This window comes from Pleurotus ostreatus, assembly GCF_014466165.1.
Source record: "Pleurotus ostreatus strain PC9 chromosome Unknown scaffold_1, whole genome shotgun sequence".
NCBI classification, from domain to species: Eukaryota; Fungi; Basidiomycota; class Agaricomycetes; order Agaricales; family Pleurotaceae; genus Pleurotus; species Pleurotus ostreatus.
Window position 1 is genome coordinate 1529572 of NW_023503156.1, and position 22408 is coordinate 1551979.

At 51.2% G+C, this 22408-nt stretch overlaps 10 protein-coding genes across 10 annotated transcripts; 4 read left to right on the plus strand and 6 right to left on the minus strand.

The window, feature by feature from the left end:
* Positions 1 to 491: 491 nt before the first annotated feature.
* Positions 492 to 2584, minus strand: LCB2 (serine palmitoyltransferase component; the record flags this gene model as incomplete). The annotated part of the gene is made up of 3 exons (XM_036770173.1): positions 492 to 1298; positions 1351 to 2034; positions 2084 to 2584. 3 exons carry the CDS (start codon positions 2582 to 2584, stop codon positions 492 to 494), a joined length of 1992 nt encoding a protein of 663 aa, XP_036636018.1.
* A 401-nt stretch (positions 2585 to 2985) lies between these two features.
* Positions 2986 to 3732, minus strand: PC9H_000519 (uncharacterized protein; the record flags this gene model as incomplete). Its single annotated transcript, XM_036770174.1, has 3 exons — positions 2986 to 3454; positions 3516 to 3646; positions 3694 to 3732. 3 exons carry the CDS (start codon positions 3730 to 3732, stop codon positions 2986 to 2988), a joined length of 639 nt encoding a protein of 212 aa, XP_036636019.1.
* Positions 3733 to 3840: 108 nt separating this feature from the next.
* On the plus strand, positions 3841 to 5758 carry PC9H_000520 (uncharacterized protein; the record flags this gene model as incomplete). Its single annotated transcript, XM_036770175.1, has 8 exons — positions 3841 to 3929; positions 4062 to 4281; positions 4348 to 4629; positions 4688 to 5136; positions 5195 to 5372; positions 5443 to 5570; positions 5624 to 5666; positions 5714 to 5758. 8 exons carry the CDS (start codon positions 3841 to 3843, stop codon positions 5756 to 5758), a joined length of 1434 nt encoding a protein of 477 aa, XP_036636020.1.
* Positions 5759 to 6032: 274 nt separating this feature from the next.
* Positions 6033 to 7817, minus strand: UGD1 (UDP-glucose 6-dehydrogenase 1; the record flags this gene model as incomplete). Its single annotated transcript, XM_036770176.1, has 8 exons — positions 6033 to 6062; positions 6113 to 6309; positions 6364 to 6550; positions 6603 to 6978; positions 7031 to 7321; positions 7375 to 7654; positions 7710 to 7727; positions 7784 to 7817. The coding sequence occupies 8 exons, from the start codon at positions 7815 to 7817 to the stop codon at positions 6033 to 6035; spliced, it is 1413 nt and encodes a 470-aa protein (XP_036636021.1).
* A 677-nt stretch (positions 7818 to 8494) lies between these two features.
* On the plus strand, positions 8495 to 11592 carry PC9H_000522 (uncharacterized protein; the record flags this gene model as incomplete). The annotated part of the gene is made up of 14 exons (XM_036770177.1): positions 8495 to 8554; positions 8607 to 8740; positions 8790 to 9263; positions 9314 to 9403; positions 9461 to 9564; positions 9619 to 9849; positions 9902 to 9998; positions 10048 to 10424; positions 10477 to 10642; positions 10698 to 10948; positions 11018 to 11122; positions 11176 to 11240; positions 11302 to 11400; positions 11452 to 11592. 14 exons carry the CDS (start codon positions 8495 to 8497, stop codon positions 11590 to 11592), a joined length of 2394 nt encoding a protein of 797 aa, XP_036636022.1.
* A 136-nt stretch (positions 11593 to 11728) lies between these two features.
* Positions 11729 to 13111, minus strand: PC9H_000523 (uncharacterized protein; the record flags this gene model as incomplete). The annotated part of the gene is made up of 2 exons (XM_036770178.1): positions 11729 to 12883; positions 12938 to 13111. The coding sequence occupies 2 exons, from the start codon at positions 13109 to 13111 to the stop codon at positions 11729 to 11731; spliced, it is 1329 nt and encodes a 442-aa protein (XP_036636023.1).
* Positions 13112 to 13360: 249 nt separating this feature from the next.
* Positions 13361 to 15936, minus strand: PC9H_000524 (uncharacterized protein; the record flags this gene model as incomplete). The annotated part of the gene is made up of 12 exons (XM_036770179.1): positions 13361 to 13531; positions 13590 to 13715; positions 13767 to 13880; positions 13930 to 14006; positions 14056 to 14206; positions 14254 to 14664; positions 14709 to 14794; positions 14847 to 14990; positions 15045 to 15132; positions 15186 to 15234; positions 15285 to 15418; positions 15478 to 15936. The coding sequence occupies 12 exons, from the start codon at positions 15934 to 15936 to the stop codon at positions 13361 to 13363; spliced, it is 2010 nt and encodes a 669-aa protein (XP_036636024.1).
* Positions 15937 to 16207: 271 nt separating this feature from the next.
* On the plus strand, positions 16208 to 19488 carry PC9H_000525 (uncharacterized protein; the record flags this gene model as incomplete). Its single annotated transcript, XM_036770180.1, has 7 exons — positions 16208 to 16236; positions 16284 to 16370; positions 16425 to 17369; positions 17419 to 18148; positions 18200 to 18513; positions 18560 to 19329; positions 19352 to 19488. 7 exons carry the CDS (start codon positions 16208 to 16210, stop codon positions 19486 to 19488), a joined length of 3012 nt encoding a protein of 1003 aa, XP_036636025.1.
* Positions 19489 to 19707: 219 nt separating this feature from the next.
* On the minus strand, positions 19708 to 20344 carry PC9H_000526 (uncharacterized protein; the record flags this gene model as incomplete). The annotated part of the gene is made up of 4 exons (XM_036770181.1): positions 19708 to 19782; positions 19837 to 20029; positions 20082 to 20182; positions 20246 to 20344. The coding sequence occupies 4 exons, from the start codon at positions 20342 to 20344 to the stop codon at positions 19708 to 19710; spliced, it is 468 nt and encodes a 155-aa protein (XP_036636026.1).
* Positions 20345 to 20490: 146 nt separating this feature from the next.
* On the plus strand, positions 20491 to 22363 carry PC9H_000527 (uncharacterized protein; the record flags this gene model as incomplete). The annotated part of the gene is made up of 6 exons (XM_036770182.1): positions 20491 to 20566; positions 20623 to 20689; positions 20742 to 20792; positions 20849 to 20891; positions 20946 to 21069; positions 21120 to 22363. The coding sequence occupies 6 exons, from the start codon at positions 20491 to 20493 to the stop codon at positions 22361 to 22363; spliced, it is 1605 nt and encodes a 534-aa protein (XP_036636027.1).
* Between the last annotated feature and the right edge of the window lie 45 nt (positions 22364 to 22408).

Sequence of the window (22408 nt, forward strand, 5' to 3'; positions counted from 1 at the left end):
AAGGTAGCACATCTTGATCAAACCTGACCCGCCTTTCCATTGATGACACCCTGCGTCGGATTTATTCATTGTGCATGATGAGCGGGGGAACAAGTTCGGAGGTGTTGAAGCAAGTTATAGCCCTCTTCTCCTAACCCCTCATCGATCAGGAGCCGCCACCAAAGGATCAACAGGGTCCTACATTCGGGAAACTATGCGAACCAAGAGCTTTGCTTTCCACCAATTCCACCAACTTTTCTGACCCTGAACCAAAGGGGATGAGGCCTGAGGCCTGAGGGTCCAGAGAATGGCCAGGATTCTAGCGATGCATGGACTGATAAGCTGGGGAAGATCCCAGGATGTATAAGATACAGAAATCTAGATATTTGGGGTTAATAGTTTACTACCTAAGTCGAATCCAGTCAAGGTTGCAGCGCATTAAGTCAATTGGAAGGGTATCAAAGAAATAGAAGGGTTCCCGATGCGTGATGATGAAGCGTGAAGCACGAAATCTAGGACTTGACCAGCTCGACGGCTCGCTCTATGATTTCATCTACTGTCCACCTCTCTGACGGTCTGATGCCAAGCTTGAGGTCGAGGACGTCCCCGATCTCGTCGCAGGCCCTCAAAACGACATCGATATCTTCCTTAGTGTGGGACGCGCTCACGCAGAACCTAACGCGACTGGTGACGAGATCCGTGGCAGGGTACGCAACGACGACAACGACGATAGGTGTTTGTCGGTTCTTCATCAGGGTATGGAAGAGGTTCATCTTGCCAGGGTGGAATAGAAGCAGGGGGACAATCGGGGACGATGGGTCTCCATACGTAATGAAGCCCAGCTTGATGAGACCGAGCGCCAGGTAACGCGAGTTAAAGGCGAGGCGGCGTAACCGTGTTTCACCTTCCTGTCCAGACGCGAGTGCAGGAGGTAAGTTGATCCAAGAAGGCAACATCGCGGGAGCAGCGGGGCCTGGATGCTGGAAGGCCTCGCCGTCAGCTGAATATAGCGTGCGTGTCGGGTGCGATAGGGACGACGGTAATCCAATCCCCATGATGCTGGCCATACTTGCAATGACCTGCGTTAACACCGGAGGTGTCATGGCTTCAGCATACGGTCCCGAATGTCCGTGGAGGCGCAGCCTGTCGATCAAGTTCTTGTTTCCCGCAATGTACCCGCCGGCAGCCCCAAACGATTTCGTGAACGTCCCCATCAAGATGTCGATGTCACGGGGATTGACGTTAAAATAGTCGTGAACACCGCGGCCATGGGGACCAAGCGCGCCGATGGAATGAGCTTCATCAATGAAAACATAGAACTGGAATATTAAATTGAGCGAGTGTATAACAGATACTCATGAACAGATGAACCTTGTATTTCTTCTTGAGCGCTAAGATAGCGGGAAGATTTAGCAGTGTGCCTTCCATACTGTATAGGCCCTCGACAATCAATAAGATTTTCTTCCATGGTCTGTGGGTCTTGGGCTGTCCTTGACTAATGGATTCCCGGAGTAAGGATTCTAAACTCTTCATGTCGTTATGCTTGAACATCCGGACACTGGCACCGCTGAGACGAACTCCGAACCGTATGGATGCGTGATTGAGTTCATCGCTGATAACGAGGCAGCCCTTGTCCACGAGTGCCGGGATAAACGTAGAGTTGGTGGCAAAGCCCATGGAGCTAATCAGAGCATCCTCCATGCCAACAAAACGGGCGACAAGGGCCTCCGTCATAACGTGCAGATCACAAGAGCCTCCCTCCATACGAGCACCTAGAGTAGATACTCCATATTGTCTGATGGATTCTTCTACGGCGTCCGCGCAGCCACCTCGTCCCTGTGCAAAACCAAGGTAATTGTATGACGAAATGTTGAGGGCACGGGTTCGGCCGCCTGTGAGGATATAAGATTGTCCGAAATCTGGAGAGAAACGGTCCAAGCAGACAATGGTTCGGCCCGCTACCCCTGTTACTGGTTGCGCGAAACATTCAGCAAGCCGTTGTTTCAGTCTGCGGGTGTAAAACGAGTCGAAATCCGAGGTGAGTGGTGCCAAACCCTGTTCCCAGTCAGAAAATAAATGCGCGAAGAATATGAATAAGCCTCACATTATGCGGCATTAGGTGTTTGTAAGCTCCAGGGTAAATGCGTTTGCCGATGAAGTCGCGGACGTGTCCAACGCAAATCAAGATGAGATAGCTGATATAGGTGGTGAGAAGGATGTAGTAGGGCGGATCTTTCTCAACGACTTCTAGCGTGGCGCCAGGAATGTGCTGCGAAACATATCGGTAATCCTCGTTGGAGCAATGTCCGAATTCAGTATGAACCGTGGTGAAAACCTGTTCAGACGTGGGTGCGCATGAAGGAAAAAGGAGACCGTCGCGATTATCGTCGTCTAGTTCGTTTAGGACCGTGTCTTCTGATGATTCGGTAATAGAGGATGACAAGGAAAGAGCGGGCGTCGAAGTAGGCGACTTGGACAGACCTCGTGCTCGAGCATCGGCCTCTGACAAGGCCGACAGGTACGAAGCGGCCGAGGTCATCGGTGCCAACGACGGCGACGACTTTTTCTTGAATATCGAGCGCGAAGGCGAGGACCTGAAGGCCATAGGCGAGGGTTCTGTGATGGCTGCTGGAGACATGGTGCCCACAAGAAAGCGTGTCGGCTGGCGATGCCTCTCGTGAAGGTCTGCTGAACGTGCTGAGGAGGCAGCAAAGGGTCGTGGTCGTCGTCCGCAGCAAACCGTTCAACCGAAGTCAAAATTATTATAAGACGACCAGACCCTTGATTTTCAGGGCGCTAAAGCTTTTTTCCTCGGCCCGACGTCTTATTGGACATATTTCGCTGACGAGTTGCTGATAAGATTGCGCGCACTACCGATTTACTTGGAAGTGAGTAGAATATGTAGAGTCTACACTGAGCTAGGTCACTGAGGCGCAATTGCCCGGACCAAATCAATAGGCAAATTGGAAATGCCTCCAAGCGGCAGAAATTTATAGATATTCATATTCAATCACCAGCCTGAGGAACAGGTTTACTATCGCCTATACGCCGCCCAAAGCCTCGAGGCACTGGTGACCCGTCGGCATTCGTCATTGTGAGACCAGCATCAGCAGGGCCTTGCGGATTCCTGGTGACAGAGGTACGAGGTGGAGTGGATGACTGAGTTGGATCTATACGTCGTACGCTATCCCTGGGGGGAGCACTCTGGAGCGATGAAAGGCTTGCATTCCTACTCCCCTCGGAGTCTCGTCCCTGCTCATTGGTGCCAAATATACGCTCACGAGCCGCGTTGTATTTCGCCTCGCGTTGCTGCACGGTTTCCCGTGCTCCGACTAGCGATGGAGAGGTCGAGGCAGGGGGCGTCGCAGAGGGTCGCTTGAGTATGCGCAGCTGCGGTTGAAACGCAGATGCGGGGGGTGCAACGATCGTAGAAGACGATTTGACGAGGAATTCAGGCATGGGTGCCTTCGTATTTCTGCGAATTCAGTGATTCCATGTTCGTCACTGACACAAAGACCGCTGAACTGACGGCTCACGCCTCGTGCCATATCTTCTTGTTCAGCTCAGGATCAGGAAGGGCATCCTCCTCCTCCTCGTCGTCGTCCCAGTCATCTGGGACGACCTGACGCTGTGGCTGCTTGCTTGGCCTGGTGACTACAAGACCTGTCTATGTGAAGATCAGACTTTGCCAACACTCGGAGAACAATGACTCACATTCGGTGGTTCTTGATCCCAAGGGTCGTCCGTTGGCATTCGAAAGATGTTGGCGAGACTCTGAAGGGCGATTTCGGTATCTACGGGCGCTTCTGACTCATCAGCTTATCAGGCCACTTTAGAGATCAGATTGGCGACACACTCACAATGCCTGCACCAACCGAATTCCTGCAATTTGTCGACCAGAATGCCGATGCATTCATCCAGAGGCTTTCAGATGCTGTCGCGATTCCAAGGTTCGTCGAATTGTTACGTTCGTCGCGAAGCCCCCGGGGGTAGTATAGTAGCAGGGTTTACCCCTAACCAAGGCCGTTACTCGACTCAAAGGCATATCACAACGGATCGAGCTAATGCGTCGTGTTCTACAGTATCAGCGGAGATGCGTCCCATCGCAAGGATGTCTTCAAGATGGCTGACTGGCTTAACGACCAACTGAAGGCAGTCGGCGTCGAGACTCAGCTCGTGGATCTCGGAAAGCATATCATGGACGATGAGGAACTCCAGCTTCCTCCTGCAATCCTTGGGAGGATCGGTAACGACCCAAAGAAGAAGACTGTCCTTCTGTACGGGCATTTCGACGTTCAACCCGTGCGTACCCTGCCTTAAATTCTTGGTCGTGTGTGTTGTACTTACTGAACAATATCACACATGCAGGCCAACAAATCGGATGGATGGGACACCGACCCGTTCACATTGGTGGTACATCCTACCAATGGCCAACTCATCGGTCGCGGATCATCCGATGACAAAGGTCCTATCCTTGGTTGGCTCAACGTCCTCCAGTATCATTTCCAGACCGGCAAGGAGCTCCCAGTCAACCTCAAGATGTGTTTCGAGGGGATGGAGGAAAGCGGAAGCGAGGGACTCGACGATCTAGTTAAGAGAGAAGGATCCGGAAACGGGGGTTGGTTTGATGGCGTCGATTGTGTCTGCATCGTAAGTATCTCAAAGCTACTGTTGTACTTACCAATACTGACATCACCTCCGTTGTCAGTCAGATAACTATTGGTTGAACACGCGAACCCCCGCACTGACATATGGCCTGCGCGGACTAACATACTTCAAGCTCACCGTCTCTGGCCCAAGCCGGGACCTCCACTCTGGTGTATTCGGCAGGACCGTCCACGAGCCCATGACCGACCTCATCCACCTCATGGGCCAGCTCGTCAGCCCCACTGGAAAGATCCTCATTCCCGGCGTAGACGAGATGGTTCCCCCTCCCACAGAGGAGGAGAAAGCCATCTACTCCGGCCTCGATTATTCCATCCAGGATATCCAGGACGCCGCCGGCGCTGCTATCGCACTTTCTGATGACAAAGTGAATGTGTTGATGGGTCGCATGCGTTACCCGTCTTTGTCTCTTCATGGTATTGAAGGTGCATTCTCTGGTGTTGGTGCAAAGACCGTCATTCCGGCCAAGGTCTCTGGGAAGTTCAGCATCAGGTGTGTACCTTCCAAAGTACCGATCAAAATACTGTGTTCAAGCGACCCCTTGCGATAGACTGGTTCCCCCTCAAACCCCTGACGCCGTGAACCCTCTGGTCATCGCATACCTCCAATCTGAGTTCGCCAAGCTGAACAGCAAGAATAAGCTTCACATCGAGGATCTACACGGTGGCAAGCCATGGGTCGCCGATCACAAGCACTGGAACTTCGAGGCCGCCAAGCGCGCTACGGAAGTGAGGACAAACCCCATCCATCAATTGACACGTTCATCATAGTAGGTTAACTGACTGATGTTGCTCACAGGCCGTGTACAAACAGTCTCCTGATCTCACTCGTGAAGGTGGTTCCATTCCAGTTACGCTAACGTTTGCAGAGACACTAGGAGTGAACGTGCTGCTCCTCCCTATGGGCAGGGGTGATGACGGCGCTCAGTAAGTGCACCTTTTATATCTACGCATTGCCTCTCAATGATTTACTTAATCAGCTCAACCAACGAGAAGCTGGATCGATCTAATTTCATCGAAGGGGTCAGCCTCTGCCAGCATCAGTTGCTTCCTCACTAACCACTGTTTAGACCAAGCTGCTGGGGACATACCTCTACGAACTGGCCTCCGTGTAATCAACTATTCCGTTCCACCAAACAACGTCGGACTGAAAGAGAGAGTTAGCATGTTGTATTTATCGTCGACCATGATACGCTTGCACAATGGAATTTGAAGTCGGGTATACAGTACGTTCCATTGCGAATCCGAGTCGTCGTCTAGTACAGTCGTAACGAAAATATTAAAAATCAGGGAGGTTTGTTGTATTCTACTGTACGATTTATTGTCATTGTCCATCCGTGCCATCTAATACTAACCTATACACATACCAATACACAGCAATACCAGCATTTATGCGGCACCACGGCCAATGGTTGTGACCTATTCGTGCGTCAATAGTGAAAGCTAGACGGAACTACATGAGGACGTACGTGGAATCCAATCTTCCTCAACTTCTCGGCGTCAAGGAGTAGGCGACCATCGAAAACGAAGGCTGGTTTGTCCATGGTTGCGTAGATATCTTCCCACTTAATCTCCTTGAACTCTTTCCATTCAGTAGCAATGACCACGGCTTCAGCCTTAGACGCAGCCTCTACAGGAGAGGCGCAGATAGTGACCTGCTTCTTGACTGGGAAGAAGTCAGTAAGTGATAGGAGCAGAGATAGGGGATATTGCAACTCACTCGCTTCAATGGGTGTTCCGGGGATGGCCTCAGCAAGATCTAGCCAGATTTGCTCATGCTCAACCTTGGGGTCGTAGATTTGAACGAGAGCCTTCTCAGCGACGAAGTCCTTGATAAGGGTGATGGCAGCGGACTCGCGAGTGTCGCCGGTGTCAGCCTTGAAGGCGAATCCGAGGACAGCAATGCGCTATTACAATGGAACTGAGAAAGGAATGAAACAAGGAGAGCGCATAGCGTACCTTTCCAGTGATGGTCTTGAATAGAGTATCTACGACGGTCTTGGCGAAACGACGCTTCTGATACTCATTCATATCTACCACCTGCCGCCAGTACGCGGCCACCTCGGGAAGATGCAAGCTCTCGCTGAGGTACACAAGGTTCAGGATGTCCTTTTGGAAACAGGAACCTCCGAAGCCAACGCTGGCCTTCAAGAATTTGGGGCCAATGCGGGAATCGAAGCCGATCGCGTTAGCCACCTCGTCAATGTTGGCACCAGTGGCTTCGCAGATGGCCGAAAGCGCGTTGATGGAAGAGATTCGCTGCGCGAGCATGGCGTTGGCGGCCAATTTGGACAATTCAGACGACCAAAGGCCGACAGTAAGGATGCGCTCCTTACTATTGCCACGTCAAAACAAACGTACCGAAAACGAGAAGATCAGACACTTACGGAACCCAGTTCGCATATACATCAGCCAACGCGGTGCAAGCATCGATACCCTCCGGTGTTTGGAGTGACCCGATGAGCACACGGTCAGGTTTCAACAGATCGTTGATCGCAGTTCCCTCTGCAAGGAATTCTGGGTTGGATAGAATATCGAAGTGGCAGTTGGGTTTTGAGTTTGCCTCTAAGATGGTGCGCATAGACTCAGCCGTTCTGCAAGGCACAGTAGACTTCTCGACGACGATCTTGGAGGATGTCGCGACAGAAGCGATGCGACGCGTTGCAAGTTCGACGTAACTGATATTACAATCGTCAGTTGGAAGAAAAGCGCATACATGCGCGTCACATACTTCAGATCAGCCGCAAAACCAGCACCAACACCGCTCTTCTTGGTCGGGGTGTTGACGCTGACAAAAATGAGATCGGCCTCGTTGATCGCTTTGTCGACATCAGTGGAGAAGAAGAGGTTGCGCCCACGGGCTTTTCTAACGACGTCCTCCAAGCCAGGCTCATAGATGGGGAGCTTGAAGTCCTTGCTGTTCCAAGCATCGATCCTAGCTTGATTCAAATCTACAATGGTGACTTGGATATCGGGACAATTGAGCGCGATTACAGCGCAAGTTGGCCCGCCTAAAGAGTGTTCCCGTCATGAAAAAGCGCGATTCCGAAATATCTCGGTACGCACCAACATAGCCAGCACCGACTGCAGAGATAATGAGATTTCCAGCTTTTCGGCACAAGGCGGGACGGGGAACTTACTGCAGCAGATTTTCTGAACTTTGACTGGGGCCATTTGAGATGGTGGTGGCGAGGAGAGAGAGGAAGGGACGATACGAGAGTGTTGCAGAACGGAGAGGGTAATTATAGTAAATCAATAGTGTGGGAATCATTGTCATTTCGGCATGTCGCGCAGCGCGATTTGGACGCGACGGCTATCTTTTTCCTTCTGGTTCTAGACAATGTCCCTTTCCGACACAACGTCGATGTTGGCAGGCAACCGGCCTCCGATTCACGCCTTTCAGTAGTACCTAGGACTCATACCAGGTACTTGGCTTCATTTTCGAGTCCAAGGACGGGCACTTCCTGTCAGCGAGGCAATATTACGAGACCGCTTTGCAGACAGGCAGAGAGACTTACGAAAAGATGATGGCAGAAACCGCATGTCGGCTTTTTCTGTTTGCCTCATGTCGAGAACAACACAGTCGTGGTCATGGTCGTGGTCAACCATTGGCTGTCAAAACGCTGACCCAGACTCCGAGTCAGACTTCGGGAACGATGTAGTAGATTGTCGATCACGTGTCAAGTTCATTAACGCGTTCGGCGCGATCAGTGGCACTTTCTTCATCTTGTTTTAGTACCCCCACGACCAACGCCCACAAGTCTCAAGAAACGTCAAACATGGAGAAAATGTATGCAGGATCTTGAGTTATCCGATAATTTTGCTGAGCATCGCGTCCCAGACGTCGCCAAATGCTCGAAGACTCGAGGCTCTACCCTGAATTGGCACCTCGCCAACCACGCGAAGTCATCGTGCGTTTTCTCTCACAACCTTTTGTTTCTTCTGAAATGAAGTGAGAAACAGTCTGTCTCATCCTCTGCAACGTCTTCCACGGGTGGTGGCCGTTCTCAAGCAAGGACTCCCCAAGTTAACATCTCGGACTCAGAATCAGAGTCAGGATCGGTGTCTAGTGATGACGATGGAGACGCTGCGCCTAGGTAACATTTCTCGTTGCCCTCAATGTGCTATGCCTTTCTAATGATACAGCTCGCGTTCAAGCCGACCACCCGCGACGAAGACGAACACAGTAAATCAAGGGACCATCCCCCTGAAGAAGCCAGTACTCCCTTATTTCCCAACTACAGACGCGTCGAGACCAAATCTCCCAGGTGCCTACATTCCAGCTGCAGGGATTCCCATACGTATACCAAGTAACGGAGCTTCACCTTTCGCGGCGGCGGTGTCGAATGATGCCGAACCAGGGGAATTGATTGATTTACCGCAGCAGACATATATTGGTGACTTCATGGCCAATACTGACACGGAGAAAGCTCTGAAAGAGCTGATGTCGGGAAGTATGAACGATGAAGAGGTTGACATCGATATGGCAGAGGCCATAGTAAAAGGCTTCAAGGAGAACATCCGTCTGCTACCTCACCAGGTGGTTGGGAAGAAGTGGATGAAAGAGCGTGAAGATGTAACGCAGAAACGCTACGGCGGTATTCTTGCTGACGATATGGGGTAAGAAGAGTGCAAGCTTACTCGATCATTGTTAACTTCCGCTTGCCTAGTCTGGGTAAGACAATCCAAGCGCTTGCTCGAATTGCCGAAGGGCGCCCTCGCAAGTCTGATAAAGCTGATGGCTGGGACGCCTGCACTCTGTAAGTTTCATTGCGTGGGATTTACGTCGCCACTCCTCAACCCCGAATTGTAACTAGTGTTGTTTGCCCGTTGGCTTTGGTGGGACAATGGGCCGACGAAATTAAGAAGATGTGCACCCAGCTCGAAGTTCTGCAGCATCACGGACCCAGCCGACCGACAGGTAATTCCTTATGACACTCAGTTCCATAGTCCACGACTAATGTAACTTTGGCAGACCCAAATGTTCTTCGCCGTCATCATATTGTCGTCACTACGTATGATGTTGTCAAGTCGGAGTACGCCGTCTACCGACCAGATGTGAAAGACGAATCGAAGAGCAAGGCAAAGAAGAAGAAAGCTGCAACGAGTGACAGTGACGATGACGTACCAGTGGTCAAGAAGGTTGCAAAGAAAGGTCCCAAACGCGACGCTATATTCCGTATCAAATGGTGGCGCGTGATATTGGGTAAAGTCTATCGCTCAGCGTTTCTCTACTTCACTAATCCAGACTTCTGCAGATGAGGCGCATAACATCAAGAACCACATCACGAAAGGCGCAGTTGCTTGCTGCGACCTTGATGCAAAGTTCAGATGGTGTCTCACCGGCACTCCGATGTAAATTTATGTGCTCGATCCTTAACTTGGCTTAACACCCTGTTCTCAGGCAAAACGGCGTCATGGAAATCTACTCACTGCTCAAATTTCTCCGGATCAAACCCTTGAACAATATCTACACCTTCAAAGAGCAAATTGACAAACCCATCAGAATGGGTCAACACGCGGGACTTGCGATGAAACGGCTACAGGTCGTCCTCAAAGCCATCATGCTTCGCCGGACAAAGACCGACACCCTCAACGGGAAGAAGCTCATCGAGCTTCCTGCCCGAGTTGTCGAAATCGTCAATTGCAAGTTCAACCCGTCTGAGCGCAACTTCTACCACGCTTTGGAAAACCGAATCGAGGCGATGCTCGAGAAATTGATGGCTCAGGATCATGCCAACTATACCTCCGTGTTGTTGTTGCTCTTGCGGCTTCGTCAAGGTGAGTGCTGTGGTTTATACCTAGTGAGCAGAGACTAATAATAGCTTATTAGCTTGTAACCATCCCGGATTGGTTGCAAAGGACTATAAAGAAGATCTGTCAGCTGTAGACTCCACGGCGGCAAAGAACGCCGATGACAAGGCGGACGATGCTGACGAGCTCGCGAACGCTTTCGAGTCCCTTGGTGTAACGAAGAAATGCAAAGTTTGCCAGGAGGAGTAGGTCTTCGTGGATCAGTCAATCATACGAAGATGCTAAGTTCCCCTCGCTTAGATTGAACAGCACGAATGTCGACAAGAGACTAGATGATCATTGTGAAGCTTGCGGAGACCTTGCATACGAGGCACGGCTGAAGAGCAGTGAACGTCCTGATTCAGCCAAGATCAGAATGATCCTAAAGTTACTGCAAGATGTCGACGATCGCTCGGCCGGGGAAGAGAAGACCATCATCTTCTCTCAGTTCACGAGCATGCTGGATCTGATCCAACCCTTCTTGAGGGAAAAGGGGGTGAAGTTCGTCCGATGTAAGTTGCAAGTGTTGGGAACTGCTCGATCGATTGATACCACATATTGATACTCAATAAATTGAACAGATGATGGCTCCATGTCTCGTCCCGAACGCGAGGAAAGCCTTGACGCCATCAAGAAGAAACCTAATGTCCGTTGCATCTTGATCTCATTCAAGGCTGGTAGCACAGGTACATTGTTTCACCGTGCGACCTTAACCGCATTCTTACCCTAAAATTTCAAGGTCTGAATTTGACTTGCTGTAACAACGTCATCCTGGTTGATCCCTGGTGGAATCCTGCACTTGAGGTCCGTATATGTGACTGCTCATCCGCATCGCATCGCTCCAATTTTTATATCATTTGAACAGGATCAGGCCTTCGATCGCGCTCACAGATACGGACAGACCCGCGATGTCAATATTTACAAGCTCATGATTGCAGAAACCGTTGAGGACAGGATCTTAGAGGTGTGTTTCCCATCATCTCTTGCTAAGTTGACTTCTTATCCTCGTGTACAGCTTCAAACGAAGAAGCGGGCTCTTGCACAGGCAGCATTGAGCGGCGACAAGCTCAAGAACATGCGCCTTGGCATGGACGACCTTCTCGCTCTATTCCGACCAGGTGGCCGTGACGACGACGACGACGAGGAAGACTTCTAGATATGATTTACATGATGTTATCTCACATGCTTTTGCGTAACGTGTACATATATAATGTGGTGTTCGAGTCTCCGCTCGAAGGCCTGCCCTATGAATTGATAACACTAGGGTTCACAAGGTAATGATCCCTTCGGAATCAGCCCACGAGATTATCATCTGGATCGTGCAACTCCAGCCCCCTTTCCCGAACCTTCCTAGCCATGCGATGCAACAGCAATGGGTGTCTCTGCGCCAAATCTTTGAAAAGCGGCCTTCCACCAAGTTGTACAACTTTGAGTGATGAACCTTCAAAATAGATAGTTTCAAGTATCTGGCCTAGATAGAAGTATTGGTAATGGTTGGTGGATGTGTAGTGAAGGGACGAAAGGCGTAGATGAATGACAGAGGGTGGCACTGCCAACGGGGGTGAGATATACAGTCCGTACCAACTTCGGCAAGAGAGTCGCAGATGAATTAGGTTCGGAAAGAGAGACGACAAATCCAGCGAGACGCCAGATTGAGTTTCAAACCTGTGCATATCGAACGTGAGTGTAGTGAGGTTGTTGCCGAATTGCGGGACGTGAAGGTTTAAACGGCGAGAGGGGTCTGGAGGGGCAAGCTGGACACGCGGGACACGCGGCGTTGTGATCAACTCCTGGATGCCATTAACCACAGACGTAGAGGGGGACTCGGGATCCATGAATTCTGCCATAGGAATAGAGATGACGGATAAGTGGTGAGGCTTGTAAAAGATATCCGGTCTCGTGTGATCGCACCGAACATCACATCGTAACGCAGACAGGGAGTTCATCTTCTCTAAGAAGTCATACCAGCTTTCCAGAGAGACCTCCCGGTCTGGTTGATTTGTCGTTAAGTTAAGATAGCGCAATGCTTTCCCATGGAATGTTCTTAAGACATGTAAGAAAGCCGGTGAGACGAATCGACTTGGGTGGTCTGGGAGAGGAACCAGAAGGTGGAGGGCAACAAGTCCGCCAGATAAGCAAGAGATGAGATCGAGTATTTCAGATGTGACATCGACATTCGGGGTATATGGCGGCTGCAGGGTGACGACGAGCCGTCGAACCCAAAATCCGAGAGGTTGCCTGCGCGTAGGGGTAATCCCAGCTGTAGATTCTTGACTCCCAGTCACCCGATATCGGTCTACTGGCATGGTGTCCCCGAGTGACTTGTGCAAGGAAGCACGAAGCTTCACCAACTGTCGTGCCTTCGCAATGAAGAGTGTCTCGTACAGGAACGGGGTAGCTAGATCATTCCATAGTTTGGACACGCGTACAATCTTTCTGGCGGTGACCTACGCGACGACTATAAATCTCTGTAAATCGGAGGAAAGGGTAGTGACCCTCACCAAGACTTCGCGATATGATTTCGAAGGGTATTTGACCTGGAATGCGCCACGCACAAGTTCGAGGTCGAAGTCCTCAGGTAGACTAGTAGCACAACGAAGAATCCGTATCCAGAGCTCGGTTGGGAGCTCGGGCCAAACAATCTTTGGCTTCGCAAATGCTTCAGTGGCAGACATAAAACCAATAACTTTGATGGTGACCGGTGCCGTCCGAACGACTGAGTTCCAAATCGGTTAGGAAGTAGGTGATTTCTCACCAGGAGTTAGTCGTGAATTGTGATTCATCCCTTTACGATCTCGGCTTCACTGCTAGTTCGAAAGAGAATTTGTTACTATACCTCGACAATGAATTCATGCTTAGGCTGTGAAATTTGGGACTGATACATCAGGAATGATAAGGGAAGCACGCTCTGAGGTGAGTGCGCGTTACTTCGAAAGATCCATGGTAGACTCTGTCTTTGTAGGAGCAGTCACCGTAGATTTAGCACCTTTGGCCTCGCCACTCGGAACGGGAGTATTGAGTGCCGAGTCGGTATTTGCGAGCGCAGTGAGCTTGAGGGACTCTATAAGATGTGTATTGTTCGCCCGAATTTCATCCTACATCAGATCTCAGGATGAGCGTCCAACGCGATCTTACGAAGTAGTTAAAACGAACCTCTAGGTGAGAAGGCCATTTCACTGCAGGCGAGTCCTCAGGCAAAGAGCGGCTGTAAAAGAGAAGGTACGGTCCAGCACCCAGATGCAGACCAGTGGTATCGGTGAGCACAGCATCATCGGCGACCTTGGATTTCGTGAGTACGCAAAGTACGACGGGGACTGTGCAAGTAAGTACCTTTGTCACTTCCGTATCAACCATCTTCCACCATTCACCGTCGTGGTGTACATATAGATACGTATGTTTACGCCCCGGAATGCCTGTGTGGATGCAAACTGCCCGTAAATCGTACTGGATAAGGGATGAGTTTCGAAATGTGCGATTAGACATCCAACTTTACCTTGTGGTGCTGAAGTTCTGGACAATCAAAGAGTTTTGACTCTTCTTCCTTCAACTTCGCTACTTCAGCGTCTATACCTACGAAGTAAAATTAAACACGCTTTCGTTGAAGAAGTAAAAAGCTTACCTTCTGCCTCTTTTTCGATTGTTGTCAGAATTGCCTGCAATTGGGCCAATGTGCGCGTCAGTTTCTCTTTGCGCTCTGGGTCACCCTTGGCGTCAGCAAGGTGTTCATAGTAGTACATCGAATCTCGCAGAGCTTGTAGGCCATCTGTATCCTATCAATGAATGAGCAAGGGTGCAGGACACATCATACGAAACCCACACTTGATCTCGTGATGGTCTGCTTTCGTGTTGCAAGCTCCTGTAATCTATCACGAATCTGCTGCTGTTGGACGCGCTTTTCGTTGGTGAGCTTCAGGTTCTCCCCTAGGAATTGATCCATATAGATGGACTTGGGATATGTAAACGGCTCTTGTATCGAAGAGGACGAGAAGTTTCCGTGTTTAAGACCGAACACAACAACTTGGGAGGGCTCCACAATGATATCGTGTTTTGATTCGCCATCAACATACTCCGATAGATCTGTTGAAAGTCGGCTCATAAGTGTATTAGGGCTGGGTCGGGAGCAATTGACATCGACGGAAACGACGGAAGTTTCTCCAAAAGCCCGACCCACACCGTTTGGTGCAGCAGGGGACAAAACAATCGAGCCGTGTCTGAAGTTGAAAAGACGCTGCCTGCATAAACTACATATTGAGTAGAGACCACCAAGGTTACGAACGACACAAACGGTTTTGGGTCGCCGTTCTCATCGAGCTGCTTGACGTAATCGTCGATGAAGGTCGCTGCCTTCTTTAGGAAATCTGTAGTCAGAACGATTAGAGCCGAAATGGACATGTCGGGGAGAAGTATGACCTGAAGAGAGTTCCCCAGGCGAATCGCTAGGTCCATTGAAAGGCTTTGCCTCGAAACCACAAAGGATATCATTGCCCAAAAGCGCCCCTAGAGCACCAAGGTCCATGTGTGCGTACAACTCAATCAATGATAAGATGGTACGGTCTACAGAAGCGCAATTAGCCGTTGTAAATGTGCCGGCATTTGGATGGAGCGTACCTGCTTCATTTTGGACATCAAAAAGGACATGGCTTAGCTTTGAGAGAGTTATGCGAACTTGGGGCACAAAAAACAAAGCTTGTAGAACCTATGTTGATGCCTCAATACATTACCATGGTTGGCTTGACACAGATGCATTACCAGTGCAGCGTAGGCCAGAGTGGGGGATTCCGTACGCAGAACCACCGGCCTTCGAGACACAGTTAAAGGAGGCATATGGTTAGTGATACCAAAACAAACCTATTACCCTCCCTAATCGTGTCCTCGAGTGGAGGCGTGTCATCTTCATTGACGCCTGCAAAATCTTTGAAGCTGGCTTCGATGGCACGACTGAGGGACTGATCGTCTTGTGACATCGCAGAATGTGTTGGTTCCTACACATGCCCTCTATCAATGATACAACGGCACATATATTGTCAAGTGGTAGAGGTACATTTGACCGCACCATGGCCCAAGCAGGGTCCGGAGGGGCAGATTTCTGGTCGCGGTCAACTCGAGTGCTCTGTTCATTGCTATGGGTCTCCATCGAGAGATTTAACGCACGCGAGAGTTCGTCGTCCTCGCCTTCGCCAGTAAGGTCAATAACGGACGGTTGCACTGGTGTTCCAGGGCGCCCTGCCGTACGACTCCGAGGCCGTTCGTCGGTTCGTATTGTGTTCAAGGAGCCTGTCCTCCTTATGACTGCAGTCTCTTCAAGCATCCCCTTGGCAGTTCCCTCGAGCAGAGCATCGGCGGCTTTCTGAACGTCGCCGTTGCATTTCCGAAGCAAGCGACGAGCCAGATCGAGATCAATATCACCGCCCATCATGGCAGACAGAAGCTCGACGCTCTCGTTCTCCATTGATGAATAGGCTTGGTCGCTGTTACTGGCCCCGGATGGGTTGTAGGCCATCAATAAATTGGTTTCGGTGGTGAGATGAGGTTTCCGTTCGGTAAAACCTTAGACGCGGTGCGGTGCTGATCCAAGTCGTAAATATGCAAGAATTGCCAGGGCCTTCGTTGTGGTGAGTGCAGATGAGCTGAATATTCTGTGATTCCCACGGGCCCAACATGTTTCATTTCACCACCTTCCGCCAAGTTCTCGACGAGCTCTGTTGAGCCTACATGACTGGGATTTGAATATGAATTTGTAGCACTACTCGCTTGCAAGAACACACCTCGATATGGCTGAATCTCCAGCAATCATCTCCAGGTACTCCATTCTTCACTGAGGCGGGCAATGGACTTACAGCGGTCTAGGAAGGCAAAGAGCCTTCAACAAGCACTCAAAGATATCCTAAAGAACAGCGACCCTTGGGATAAGGATGTCGAGTTCCAGCGCAAGGAGTGAGCACCCGTTTTCTCGTGCTACTGCGCAGTCGTTCTGATGTCGCGCGCAAGCCTACGGAAGAAATACCTGTGCCTGCTCCTCGTTCACCCTTATGCTAAAGAGTCCAAGGACGCAGAGGCCCATCTGTGGATGCAAACCTCGTATAATTTTATATCCGTCTACAAGCAACGGCTGGCGACACTCGATCGCGCTATCCAGACGGCTAAACAGCAGCAGCAGCAACCCAGGACTGGGGGATCAGGGCCCGTGGTCGAGCACAGAAAGCTCACGCAACGTTTCCGGCAATTTCTAGCAGAGGAAGAAAAGTTCTGGACGCAGCTAATCGTTCGGCATCGACGAGAATTCGGTTTGGTCCAAGTACAGCCGCATTTGGTCGCCCTCGGTATCGAGGAACTCCCTGCGGAAGTGCAGCAAGAAGACGCAGCAGCGCCGGAGGCTGGACGAAGACCCTCTCTGTTCCCCCCAGACGATGGACCGCACCCGCCCTCATCGAACGCGGAACGAAACAGCAGGCTTGTGATCGTCAGCAAGGCGTTGATATGCCTGGGGGATATTGCTCGTTATCGCGAGCTGTACAACGACAATCGCAACAAAGCAGGCGCGAGACGCGGACGAGGCGGCGGACCCGAGCCGTCGCAGCGCCCTCGCAACTACGACAAGGCTCAGCAGTGCTACGAGAAAGCGCGGATTCTGACGCCTGATATAGGGAATGCATCGCATCAACTCGCCATCCTCTCGGCATACCAGAAAGATATATTCACATCGCTCACACATTACTATCGAGCCCTGTGCGTACGGTACCCCTTCGAAGCCGCCTCAGAGAACTTTGGTACGGTGCTCCGTCGAGCCTACGAGCAGTGGCGGCGAAGCAAACGCGAAAGGGAGAAAAAGCACACTCGCCAAGGCTCTAGTAGTGTTCTACCCAAAATACGAGTCGACAACTTCAAAGAGAATATCGTGTTACTACATGCGCTGTGGCGTTTGGAGCCTCAAAGGTCAGTTCTCTTAACTCTGGTTGATCCTCACCGTTCAATGTCTTGTAAGGGTGGATGCAGAAGTTCCAAATCATTCACAGCATGTTGCGGATGATTTCATGTCTCTCGTTGCCGAAAGGATTCTACCACCCGACATGATCTCGAAAGTCATCGTTATGTCTGAAGGTGCACTCTGGAAACACCGAATGGTCCGCGATACCTCTGGCAGCAAACAAAGGGCCCCCTCGACATCAGCTTCTACAATAACAGAACACCGCATCTTCCTCCACATACTGGCTGTACATCGCGTCCTCCTTGCCGTTGGCGTGGTAGAGCTCGCAGAGCCGATGCAAACCGACGCAGGCGAAGGCGATCTAGCCCAGCGAATTACCGCCGTTTTCAGGCGCACCTTGCCGGCGCTTCGCATCGCAGGGAAGTGGCTGAAGGCCAACTACAAGTACGTGATCCAAAATACCGAAAACGAGCGAGCAGAGGAGGGCGGGACGGTCGAGATTCAAGCATTTTGGAATGTCTATGCTCAATTCTTTTCCGCGCTGGGTCGTGCTTTCCCGATGGACCGCCTGCCGGCTATCAACGCCCTCCTTGAAGAAGATTTGGACATGAAGGGCTTTTTACCCCTTAGAAAAACCATGGGCGAATTACCCTCCTCACATAGGGCGGATCCCAATAAAGGCTCCCCGACTGGGAATCAAACGGAGGAACAAGTCCATCCTAATGTCGAGCAACTCATGCGCATCCATGACCTACTCAAGGATGCTAATGCGGTGGTTGCAATGGAGGTAACGGTGCCTAACTTCTTACGATGACCGCCTTGCTTATGCTGCCTGAAGAGATGCCCAGTTGCGCTCTTTGATTCTGGATTCGTGTTGAAGGGCCTTGAATCAGCGCAACCAGAGAAGCCGGAGCCTGCGAAGGTGACACTGGCCTTGACCCCACACTTGCAGACAATGGACCAGATCAGAGACGAGCGCCTCGCATCGGACAATGCCAAGCGCGATGACGACGTGATGACTGAAGCGACTTCGCGCACGGAGGATGACCCTGTTGGCGACGCCTTCCGCACAGCACTTGATCAGGACAGCGATGTCGACGGTGCGGACGATCTCGTTGATGATGACGACGAGCAGATCGTCTGGGACCCCAGGTGGGATTTTCTATTTCTTCGCTGCAGTCTTTTGATTAACGACCAGAAGATTGTCCCCTACCTCCGCAGGATTTCCCTCTCCCCCGATCCAGCAGAGTCCAATGACTCCCGTGAAAGCCCCGATCAGCCCTATTGGACCCCCCATGACGCCTACCCACAGACCTACAATCTCTGCCCAACTTAACTCCCCCCCTCAGGCTTTGAGGACCGCTCAAGACTTGCTGAACAGCTTCAATATTTCACCCCGCGGAAGGAGTAATAGCCACCAGGCAACCGTGTCGCAACCACTCTTGTTTGGCTCTGGATCTTTGACAAATCCTGGACATTCTATCTGGTCCCCCTCGATGGACGATCACGTCATGAACTCGGCTAGTCAAAATAGCGTGGTTTATCAGTCGGCTCCTCAGCAATACCACCACACACCCTCATTATCGCAACAAACCTGGCTATCGTCTCAGCATATGTCGAGCCAGAACTCGCAGTATAATCTTCCAGGCGCCCTGCCCCCCAACGGATTCGTACCGCCTCTGCCGCCAATGGCTCAGAATCATCAAAGACTTCCGTCTACTACTGTCCCCATCGGACACGAGCTATATCCTACCGCTCCCCCAACGCTCAATCACGCATACACAAATACCATAGCAAACTCGCTTGCAAACTCGCAGCATTCGTCGCAGCAGTATCCGGTCAACATCACCTACCGACCCGTAGAAGGTGCGCTGTACGAGACACCCCATGCCGCCGGCCACCCTTCCGTTGCTGGCCTTAACAATTTCCATACCCGACATATGTCGCTGGTAAATGACCCGAGACTGGGTGAGTTACACGGAGCCTCCAGACCGCTCCCTCAGCCATGGGGACATATCAGCTAGTCGGAAGGCTGTTGGACCAGCCACCGTTACTCCGCTCAAACAAACAAGTGCTCTCTTGGGTTGGCTTTGTCTGCGTGACATCGAGGATGCATCGATCAAATAGAGGTTACAACATACAACACGTCCCTCGGCCGCAAGTCCGCCGTTCGGGATCGAATTTGAGGGACATGGGTCGCTCTCATACCCTAACATGACCCGGAGAGCATGTTGGTGTCTTTCTATTGGGTCTCAGCGTTTCTGTCGATTGTTTCCTGTTGTACGTACGTAGCTATAGCCAAGTGTTTCAAATAGGATAATTGAACGTGGCTCCTGTCGAACAAACTTATACATCGGTGCTCGCTTCCTTCTCCCATGGTTTCAATTTCGCGGGAGTTTTGGATTCGGAAGGGGGTGCCTCCTGGTAATGATAGCATCAAGGCTTGTCAGCGCGGGCGTCGATGAGACTACGTACATTCAATGTATCGGGGATGATTCTGTTGTTCGGAATCTCATCGACTCTGCCCGATTGGATTAGTTCCTGTAGCTCTGCGAATGACAGGACGCGAGGCTCGTTAGAATCCGATTCGGGGGTGACTGGAGGCTTCACGGCATGGGCCTGCTCGTAATTGCGGACGGCGTCTACGGTAATATTATTGCTTGTCTTTCTGGATCATTGTTAGGCAATCAATCAGACAATGCAAGCAATCGCGAGCCGACCGGTTGAAGTAGAATATCTGCGCCAGCCGAACGACGTCGGCCTTCTCCTCGTCCGTCTTCCCGACCAGAGCCCCGCCAGCCATCAAGCTATTCAGGCCTTGCTTCGGTCAACCCATATGGTTATTGAGTTTGGGGGATACAATGAATTATGGCATGCCATGTACCTGAAATTCTTCATCGGTGCCAAAAGGGTATGTGCTGTACGCCGCAACTGCTGCAGCGAGCTCGGAGGCTGGGTTGTTATCGATCTCCACGTCTGCCATTAAAGGTTTCTTGCGAGATGGTGGATCGATGCCAACTAGGATTCGGATCCTCAGGGCCGCGCCGAAAGCACTTGTGGCACCATTGTGGCAGGCAGACGCCGATTACAATTTCGTGACTGCAACCATCATAATATTCAACCAGGCAGATGTCCAACCCGAACAAGTTTGCGACTGAGCGGAATCAGCGGGCTGTCCTGGAGCTCGCAGCGAAGCCGGGAAATGGTGCGGTGATAATGCACGGAGTATAGAGAATAATGTGATTGATGAGTGGCGAACAGATGTCTGCGCAGACTGCAAGGCGAGGAACCCTCGATGGGCGTCGCATAACCTTGGGATATTCATCTGGTGCGTCTGAACTCTCTGCAGACGAGTTTGCATTCAAAGTGTGAGGAAACAGCGTGAATTGCGCGAGCATACACCGCAAGATCGGAACCCATGTCTCCAAAGTGTGCGCATTGGATGATACACTATGGCCACCTGCTTGCTTGCTCATCCTACAAACAGGAAGAGTCTAACGCTGGACGAATGGACGAAAGACCAGGTCGAGGTATGCCACCATCTTGTAGCGTTCACATTTACGTGAATTGACCACGCTTGGTAGTTCATGAGGCAGAATGGGAATCTCAAATCCAATGCTTATTATAATCCGAACGAGTCGAGAAATCCCCCGCCTACACGCATGATGGAGAATGAGAGGGACAGCGAGCTCGAGCTCTTTATTCGATGTGCGTATGCTCGTTCTCCATCAGATCTGTGACTGACTTCCGTGATTTAGCCAAGTACGAGCATAAACGCTTTATCGATAAATCTGCGCTGGTAGCAGCAAAGCTGGGACCATCACGCCCCGCTCCAGTACCTTCGCAGTCCTCTCGGGCTGTCTCGTCTCCCATTGTTGCTGGAGCACCGACGCTGTCATCACAATCGGCGTTGGGCATAAATCGTCCTTCCACTTCAGCTTTGCTAGAGACATCCTCCATTGCTGCACGACAACCCGCAGCGCGTTCGGCGTCTCATCCACTCCCTCCTTCAACGGTTCCTCTAAACCAACAATATATGAAGCCGATGCCGCCATTGCCCAGCGAAGCAAGACCGCAACACCCGCAGGCTCCTCAGCCCCCGTCGGACAATCCAGTATGGAATGATCTAATATCGCTCAGCCAGCCAACCGTCTCTGCCTCGCTCCCTTTACAAATGCAGTCTACTCCCACTCAGATGCCACAGTTCAACGCTCAACCAAATCAGTCGTTCCAACCGGCACTCTCTTTGAATACCGGGTTTCCTTCGAATTTACAGCCGTCACAGTTCCAGGGGGGTCCATCGCCGCTCGCGATGAACCCAGTTTCTAGTTTCCCGACTAGCATGGGAATGAACAACACATCGTATAGCACGAACCAGTTCGGTCAACAACTCCAGCAGCAGCAGCAGCAGCAGCAGCCAGGGATGGGATACCCAAACCAACCCCAAGCAGCATCATATCAAACTGCGATGAGCACTGGTATGATGTCGATGGGCCAATCCTACCCTCAGCAACAACAACTGCAACAGCAACAACAATTCCTGCAACCGCAGCCGACGTCCGCGATGTCTATGCAATCACAGGGTATGCTGTCCCGCTCTCCTCAACCAATGATGCAGAATATGCAAAACCCGATGTCGCTCAGTCCGCAACCGATGCAACAGTCGATACAACAGCAGCAAGGGCTTACGTCGCATTCACCGATGCTTCAGCAAGGGTTCCCCCCTGGAAATTCGTATGGGGGGAATAGTCCGATGGGTACGATGAGGATGCAGTCATCTCCCAGCCCTTTCTTCCAGCAACTGCCGCAACCGCAACAACAACCGCAGCAACAACATTTCGGGACGTCTCAGCAGCAACAACAGCAACAATTCGGGGCGTTCCAGCAGCAGCAACCGCAACATCAACCCGGGTTCGCCGCGCCCATCCAAACTAATCAATTTACCGGGTGGATGCAGGCCCCTGTACCAGGCCAGCAGCAACAGCAACGTTGGGGGATGTAGGCTGATATGACGCCTTGCAGTTCATATCTGGACATTGTCGTTCAA